The sequence below is a fragment of the Octopus sinensis genome, linkage group LG2 (assembly GCF_006345805.1).
Source record: "Octopus sinensis linkage group LG2, ASM634580v1, whole genome shotgun sequence".
Classification (NCBI taxonomy): Eukaryota; Metazoa; Mollusca; class Cephalopoda; order Octopoda; family Octopodidae; genus Octopus; species Octopus sinensis.
Genome location: NC_042998.1, coordinates 1,636,198 through 1,645,420, shown reverse-complemented (window position 1 = coordinate 1,645,420; position 9,223 = coordinate 1,636,198). Strand labels below are relative to the sequence as shown.

The 9,223-nt window shown below is 40.0% G+C and overlaps 1 protein-coding gene across 1 annotated transcript in view; it reads left to right on the top strand.

Annotated features, from left to right (window-relative positions):
- LOC115232668 (outer dense fiber protein 3-like) overlaps positions 1 to 2,891 on the top strand; it is a 33,824-nt gene extending 30,933 nt beyond the window's left edge. The window contains exons 3-4 of the mRNA XM_029802687.2: positions 2,008 to 2,132; positions 2,700 to 2,891. Of these exons, the coding sequence (XP_029658547.1) occupies positions 2,008 to 2,132; positions 2,700 to 2,891 (317 nt within the window). The remainder of the gene's footprint in view (positions 1 to 2,007; positions 2,133 to 2,699) is intronic.
- Positions 2,892 to 9,223: the final 6,332 nt, after the last annotated feature.

Below are 9,223 nucleotides of genomic sequence, written 5' to 3'. Positions count from 1 at the left end.
GACGAGTTGAGACTATGGATACTCTCAACCATCTTATTCTTCGTCTACCCTTACGTCTCTTCCGCTCTGCTCAGCTTGAAGAATCCGTCTTGCGATTCTTTTCTTGAGATATTTATCTTTCTATAATCCTCATACCCACGATTTTCAAACGTAATTAATATCCTGGAAAAGGTCACTTTAGCCAGACTGGCTTGAATTCTGTACTGCACAAAAACGAGTATTCGGTGGTCCGAAATATTCTTATTTTCTTTCATAGCTCTACAGAGAAGTTTCGTTAAAGTGATATGCACTATCATCCTTAGAATGGTTAATAAAATAAGGCATGATTGTATTCGTGATAAAAAAAAAGTATCCTGTATTGGGTATGGGTACGTTTAGGCGCAAGAATTCTATGTACATTTTTTCTTAGTCCTTTATTCTTCTAGTCCTTTATTTTAGTTGTTTAGTTTTAGAAAGAAACGCTTGAATACAGAATAAGAATTTGCTAGTCTCAGTTTGTCAGAGTTTGTCGTAATATATTACACATTTTGTTGCATGTATGTACATTTAATTTTTATCGTTGGGTCCAATGGCCATGTGAATAAGATACCGGAATATCAACTCATGTATAGTATTCACAGTTGCGCTTGATATTTCTGTAACTGGTATCTTATCTATATAGAGACTCTACCTTCTTAATGTTATTTTACCTGGATGTAAAATATTGCTTATAAACTTGTAAAAAGACTCATCTTTATTATTTTATATTTCAGTATGTTGTAGGCTAGAAGGATATCAGTTATATAGTAGTTTCCGAAACTCATTGTGACTGATAAATTTAAGGAAAGTTAGTTGACACAAGGAACGTGATAGTATATGAAGCAGAAGAATCATGCTCTCATATAAACAATCCAATTCGAATTAGATGCTTGACGAGAGTATGGTGTATGTTGTTTCTACTTTTCTCAAGAACTGAAGAATAATTTTTCTATACAAATAAAACTTGTTAAATTTATCAGGGAGCGGGATTGTTCAAATATTACGTTCTTATTTTTTGTCTTAAATATTATTTTTGCAAGAATATTAACAACGAAATAAGTTTGAATACGAATCGAAAGCGAGAGACGAACTCGGTTTACTGGATGCGTTGATCTGCTCTATTACGCCCTGGAAATGAGTATGTCGTGTTGGAAGTAATAAAGAACATTGGTTAGACCAATCAAACCCATCAGAACTTTGTGTCACACACTTGTGAAATCCTCCAATAAAGTTATATCAAACGTTAAGAACATTTCGTGTTTCACTAGAAACATACTCGTTCTATTGAAGAGTAAACGTTGATTTGCGGTGATGAACGGAATATATATTGCTATCAGTGGAGAGGCCGACGATGTTATTAAGTCCAGCACGATTTACGAGTCTAAATAAAAACAATTTGCTTATATGAGCTCATGTTCAATGCTATAAATACAGAATGATAATATATTCTTTTATTCTTTTACTTGTTTCAGTCCTTTGACTGCGGCCATGCTGGAGCACCGCCTTAAAGAATTTTAGTCGAAGAAATCGACCCCAGAACTTATTCTTTGTAGGCCTAGTACTTATTCTATCGGCCTCTTTGCCGAACCGCTAAGTTACGGGGGACATAAACACACCAGCATCGGTTGTCAAACGATGGCGAGGTAGGGGACAAACACAGACGCACCCACACATATAAATATATATATATATATATATATACATATACGAAGGGCTTCTTTCAGTTTCCGCCGACCAAATCCACTCACAAGGCTTTGACCGGCTCGAGGCTATAGTAGAAGAGACTTGCCCAAGGTGTCACGCTGTGGAACTGAACCCGGAACCATGTGATTGGGAAACAAGCTTCTTACCACACAGCCACGCCTGCGCCATATAAAGATATTGCTTTCGATAAAAAAGTTTACTTGAAACATTTTTCTTATCTTCTTATGAAAACAAATCTCTTTCAATATTTAGCGAATACATTTTTTCTTTAATTCATTTCTCCAGCCCCTAACAGTTATTCTCTGCCAGCATTACTCGGGAGGACCATTCAAGGTGGAAAGTTACAGGCACCAGCTTATACGTTATTGGGACGAAAGACACTTGGGAGTTTCCATGAAGACTTAGCAAAGGTAAGATTGGAATCCGTCTCTTTGTATCATTTAACATTTCTGTATTTACTCCACTCTTCACTCACGAATGTAATCAAATGACCTGTACAAAGGTATCTCATTGGAATGCTCATTAAAGAAAGGTAAACGGTAAAGACACCTTTGGGTCATGAATGACCATGAGATGGCACCTAGAATGTCCCCCCCCCGAGGCACAAGTCCGAGGCAAAGTCCGAGCAAAGTTGTTTATGGAAGACCAGCAGTCACCCACGCATACCAGCCTCCCTTCTCCACGTCATCGATGTTACCCAAGGGAAAGGACAAAGGGGCCAATACAGCTTGGTATCAGTGACGCTGCAACTCATTTCTACAACTGAGTAAACTGGAGCAATATGAAATAGAGTGTCTTGCTCAAGAACACAACACAGCTCGGTCTGAGAATTGAACTCATTACCTCATGTTTGTAAGCCCGCAAAATAAGCCTTTAGTTTAAGATTTGTTCCGTAACTGTTTTACACCATGACGACGATAATGATGTGAAGAAAAAAGCATGAAGTCGATAAAATTAAGAATGAAATTTGATTGTAGCTGTATCAGAATGTACATCACGGAATAAGAATCCACAGAGTATTCGATAAAGCGTGGGGCTTTGCCCGTGACCCTTCACAGGTTTCTAAGACGGGTGAGATTTATGTTGGTCGACGTGCTGTTGGGATAGTTGAGCCAGCTGTAAGTCGACGTCTGAAGAAAAGTATAACACGACACAAAGGGACTTTCTGAGGATTGACCTTCTGGGGAGGAAGAATTAAATATAGTACTTAGAGGTGGTGGGTGGTGGGTGGTGTGATGGTGGGAATGGAGACTCAGAACGAGGGATGAAATGAAGAAAGATGGTTTGTCGGGAATGCTTGATGATATTCAGTTTGCTACCTATGAGGGGCAGAGGATAGGATAATAAGGTGGAAGAGGCGAGTGAGGAGGAGGCATTGTTGTGTTAACTGGACGGCTTTCTTCTGGATTCAGTCAAAGACGTTTGTATGTATGTAGAAGAAGCGTAGTGCCTGATGTAGGACCACTACTCTTATAATGAAGTTGTGATCTTCGGCACCGCGGTATTTACTGACCTTGAAGCGAGAATCTAATCTTTAAGATAAATTGTTTGCTATGTTATGAGTGAGAGGTCACCGGGTGATTGTGAAACGTACTGGTGCCACGTAGAATGTACCAGTGCCGGTACTATGTGTAAAGCACACATGCTTGTGCCACGTATAAAGCATGCGTGCCGTTGCTACGTAAAATGCACGCAATAATCTCTGTAAAGTGGTTGGCGTTAGATTAGAAAGGGCATCCGGCCGTAGAAACAGCGCCAAAACAGACAATTGGAGTATAGTGCATCTCTCTGGCTGGCCAGCTCCAGTCAAACATTCCAACCCATGCCAGCACGGAAAACAGACGTTAAATGATGATGATGATGATGCTGATGATGATGATGATGATGATGCAGTTGTTGCAATTTTGAAAGTTTCAAATGTATTATTGTTGAATGTTGTTTCCTTGACAAATACATTGGTTGTGTCTTTGAGTTGTTCAAAGAGACTAAAGGCGGATATGTTTACAGAAGCAGAGCACATTTGAAATGAAGTATTGAAGTGTGGCGATGGTGCGTGGATGACCTTTGCAAACAGAAGATTAGAAAAGAGTGGTATCGTCGAATTAAGAGTTAGTAATATTGATTTCAAATTTTGGGGAAGATGTAAGTGAATTGCGATGACTCCTATGCTCAACTGGTATTTACTTTATCGGCCCTGAAAGAATGAAAGGCAAAGTCGACCTTGGCGCAAGTTGAACTCAGAGCGTGAAGACGGACGAAATACTGCTAAGCATTTCACCCGACTCTGCTAACAGTTCAACCGCCTTAAAGAGTTATTAATATCATGTTTGACTTCAGGCGGCAGAATCGTTTGCACGCCGGGAAAAAATGCTTGGCGGCATTTTGTCAGTCTTTACGTTCTGAGTTCAAATTCCACCGAAGTTGACTTTGACTTTCATCCTCTCGGGGCTGATAGAATAAGTATCAGTTGAGTACTGGGCTCCGTGTAATCGACTAGCCCCTCCCCACGAACTTGCAGGCTTTGTGTCAAAAATTGAAATTAGTATTATGTGTGACTGCGAGTAGGTCGTTAATATACGAGACATAAACGTACTTTGGAGTCCGTGGGTTATGCGGGTTATGTAGAGCCACATATGCAGAGCTGGTTACTCTGGCTTTACAGAAGATTACTGTCTAAAAGACGAGAGGCAGTTGAATCGGGAGATTTTCATGCTAGACAAGATCATTATTTACATTATTTACATTCGACAGATATTTGTCCTCATCTTACTTGTTGTTAACACAACGTTTCGGCTGATATACCCTCCAGCCTTCTTCAGGTGTCTGGGGAAATTTCGAACCTGGGTTCTCATTTCTAAGGTATTTTTCGATGTTGTTGTTGTTGTTGTTGTTGTTGTTCTTCTTCTTCTTCTTCTTCTTCTTCTTTTCTTCTTCTTCTCTTCTTCTTCTTCTTCTTCTTCTTTCTTCTTCTTCTCTTCTTCTTCTTCTTCTTCTCTTCTTCTTCTTCTCTTATTATTATTATTATTATTATTATTATTATTATTATTATTATTATTATTATTGTTAGTGTTCAGCTCACTGCTTGGAATCGAACTCGGAATCTTGGAGTTAAGAGCGGGAATATCCGTCGAATGTAAATAATGTACATAATTCCTCATCTCTTAAATATAGTACTGTAGACAAGATCATATGCTTTAACGATATAAAGTGCAACGAAATTTTTCGACCAAATATCTCAAGGAGGAGAAACCACTGTTGAGTGAAATAGGAGGGCAGTTTCCTTGTATGTCTGGCCCTTCAGAAGTAATACTGGGGGTCATTGAGGAGGGAACAGATTCAAAGTGTTGAAGGTAACTTAATAAGCTGCTTCCACTACTTTTGAAATATTGGCAGTGAAAGCGAGAAGTTGATAGTTGGCAGGGCTAGAATTTCTCCCTTCTTGGGAATTAGATACACCCTGACGAGTTTCCTTCCACTGATTAGGTTATATTATAGGCGAGAAAGAAGGAGAGAGAGAGAGACTAAGGGAGAGAGTGAAAGAGAGATGGAAGATGGGTGAGGATAGGTGCTATCGCTGGGGTGCACAGTTCTGACTGTAATGCAAGGGCCATGATCAGAATCTATGATCTTTCTGGTTTGAAGCAGATAAAGCTGTTTTCACTCTTGGCCTATATTTGGTGGTGTGTCTACTGGAGTGGAGAAGACAAATGTTGGTAGAGGCTTTCCGAACGTGTGCAATGTAGAGTTGGATATAATGTGGGCGACACAGTTGAAAGCTTTCTTCGTAAGAGTGCTACTCACTCTCATCATATTGGTTTCAAATTTTGGCACAAAATGGCGTAAGCCGATGAAATCAGCCTCAGTGCTCAACTGGTACTTACTTTATCTACTCCGAAAGGATGAAAGGCCAAGTTTACCTCGGCGGAATTCGAACTCAAAATCTGAAGACTGACAAAATGCTGGTAAACATTTCACCCGGCATACTAACAATTCTTTCAGCCCCCCCCCCCGGTTTAATCACTTTCATTCTATTAGTGAATGGTTGATAAGAAGATGTTGAGAATTTGATAGAGATTATCGTTGAAAAGTTTGGAAACTGGAGAGCATGTACGATGCTGAGTGCTGTAGCAAAGCGTAATTTCGCTTGAAAGAGTTGAGGTTGCTTAAGATGGCGACTGTTTCCAACGTTTGTAGGTCGCCTGTGTTTCTGAAGCACAGTTACGTATAACTAGATTAGGAATTGTGATATGTGGTATGGAAACATGACTGGTATTGCGAAGTATGAAGATGTATGGCGGGTAGACGTGGTTTGATAGTGGGTGGATGATCCAACAGGATGTAGCTTGATAAAGGCTAGGTTTGAAGGCGAGAAATAGATCAAAGGTGCTTTAGACATACTGTCGATCGGCGATACATATGGTTGATGACATTAATTGATGCCGAGGGTTGAAGATGAAAAGTGTTCGGTTTTTACACCAGTAACATCAGAATAGTAGGAGTACGAAAGCCAAGAAGAGTTGTAGACATTAAAATCATGCGTCAACACGACAGTGTGTGTGTGTGTGTGTGTGTGTGTGTGTGTGTGTGTGTGTGAGAGAGAGAGAGAGAGAGAGAGAGAGAGAGAGAGAGAGAGAGAGAGAGAGTAAAGAGTAGAGTGCGGAGTTTTAAAAGCTCAAGTCGGAGTGTAAGGACGAAGTTCCCATACTTTCAGGGAAGTATAACGCGTGATTCATGCCCGTCGCTAAGGGTTGCACTGGACAGCACTGTCTCGTCCCTATTCAATTGTGTACTCTAATATTTACAGTAACACACTTATTTCGAAACTCTATTTTGGCATTATTACACATTAGTGCCCACCTAGAATATTCTGAAACACCTTCCGGGCACCAAAGTCTGGCAACGGGCCTAGCGTATTTGATGTCCTCTCCACAAGACATGGGATGGAGAATGGAAGAGGTCTGAGAGTGGCAGATGCAGTGGCTAAATTTAGAGAAATTTGAAATATGGTTTTTAGGAAATCCTATAAATCCAAGTTTTATACCAAACTAATACTAATAATGCTTTTCTAGTCAACTAAACTCTGGCCTTGATATTGACATAGACTCCAACATTAGCTTTTGTTGTTCCCCTTATGTTACGCCTTTTTTCAACGTGTATTTTTGTTGGTTCCAAAAGTTTATTATTGCGGTCTTCGACTTCTTTACCGGTTAATGGAATAGTCAGAAAGGCCTAAACTATTTACATAATTTCAGATTCCCTGGTGATCAACGTTGAAGAATGCCTTCTGAAGCGATATTTCACAAGAGGTTTCTAAAATGTGTCACAGATTTTAAAAAATACAGCAGAATTAGCTCATCGTGTCCACTTTGAGACCAATACGTTTTGATAACAATAACCACTTGATGACATTAAGCAGACGATAATATAACACTATCTGAACCAATTAATCGATTAAGCCGATTATTTTAAGATCATTTTCAGTAGAGAGTTTGGGACCCGTTAATTTTGAGAGCAATAACTTTTTCACAGCATTATCGTACTATAAACATAATCGACCAACATAAATATACTATCGCCACTCCTGACACCAACATTTTCCCTAAATCTTTTATCGTTAATCTTTTACTTGCTTCAATCATTACACTGCGGCCATACTGGGGCACCACTTTGAAGAATTTTTTGTTGAATGAATCGCCCCCAGTTCTTAGTTTCTTTTTTAGGCCTGGCACTTATTCTATCGGTTCCTTTTGCCCAGCCGCTATGTTACGGGAACGCAGTCACACCAACACTAGCTGTCAAGTGGTAGTGACACACACACACACACACACACACACACGACGGACTTCTTTCAGTTTCTGTCAACCAGATCCACTCACAAGGCTTTGGACGGCTCGAGGCTATAGTAGAAGACACTTGCCTAAGGTGCCACGCAGTGGGACTGAACCTGGAACCATGTGGTTGGGAAGCAAGCTTCTTACGACATAGCTACGCCTGCGTCTATATGCTTAACTTTAGAACAAAGCTATTTTTGATATATAATTTTCTTACGAAGGGTGCCATTGGTTTTTTTTAAATCCCCAGTTTATCCCAAGCTGATGCACATCCACAGTGCACCACAATGTCAAAAAGATTGAGAATCCCTGCCTTAGGCATTTGGACTCGTAATTATTTATAGAAAAAAGTAGTCTACTGTTATATATCGAAAGTAAATTGTCCTCATATTGCACTATGCAGGGCTTCCGTCAGTCAGGGGTGACCATTCATTAGTACCTTCGTCGGTCAGGACTGACCAATAATAACCACCGTATACGCAGACCTGGTCAAAATTTTCTTTTGTTGTTGGAAAATTAGTTACTCTACGCGTTCAAGTCTCCCCATTTCCACTCCACCAATTCTGTCTGAGGCCACCGCCTTGAAGACGATACAGTTTGGTACCAGTGTTGTCGCAGGCGTTGCTGTTAGACTACAAAGAGCCGGAACACATAACCCACTGGCAATTGTCTGACGCGCAAACAATTCTCCCACTGCACCCCATTGGTTGGTATTTTTTTATAAATCGAATCTGGAAAGGTGAAAGGCGAACTCAGAACACAAAGAACCGGGACAAATACACCAAAGCATCCTATCCGACGCTCAGCCAGTTCATCACCTCGCAATATATATCCACGAAGGGATGCTGAAGAATTCCTGGCTATATATAGGAGTGACTGCGTGGTAAGTAGCTTGCTTACGAACCACATGGATTCCGGGTTCAGTCCCACTGCGTGACACCTTGGGCAAGTACCTTCTATTATAGCCTCGGGCCGACTAAATCCTTGTGAGTGGATTTGGTAGACGGAAACTGAAAGAAGCCCATCGTATATATGTATATATTTATTTGTGTGTATGTTTGTGTGTCTGTGTTTGTCTCCCCAACATCGCTTGACAACCGATGCTGGCGTGTTTACAAGTAAAAGAAAAAAGAAAAAAATATATCTATATATATAAAACTCAATTTGTGTGTCTGTGTGTTTAACTTCCCGGCACATCTCCTCCTAGCCAACAAATCGTAGAACCACCAAAAATGGGTCACTTAAATTTAGATGAATGAAAACTGAACTGCGCTATTTCTGTTCCGAAATTCATCTCGCAAGTGCAAAAATCGATAATGTGTTTGTTTAGGCCTTATCCCATGCATTGAATAGCGAACTTTACTCAGTCAGCTGTTTGACGTGACCTGTGTTCACCACGCGTGCAAGCATGCGTAAATTGTATGAAAAATAAAAAATCAAGATATAAAAACGAATCGCCGTAAACATTGTAGAAATTCGGCAAAGAAATGAATTTTCGGGATGTAGCCTGGAAGGTTTTTTTGTATTAATCGTTTGGACTTTGTGAACACATACCAATTGTTTTTATAACATTTTTAACGCTTTGAATTAAATATGACCATTTTGCGTTGAGTCTGCAGTTTGAATCACTTTAACCAAATTTTAGCAGGCCGGATTTTTGATCATCACGA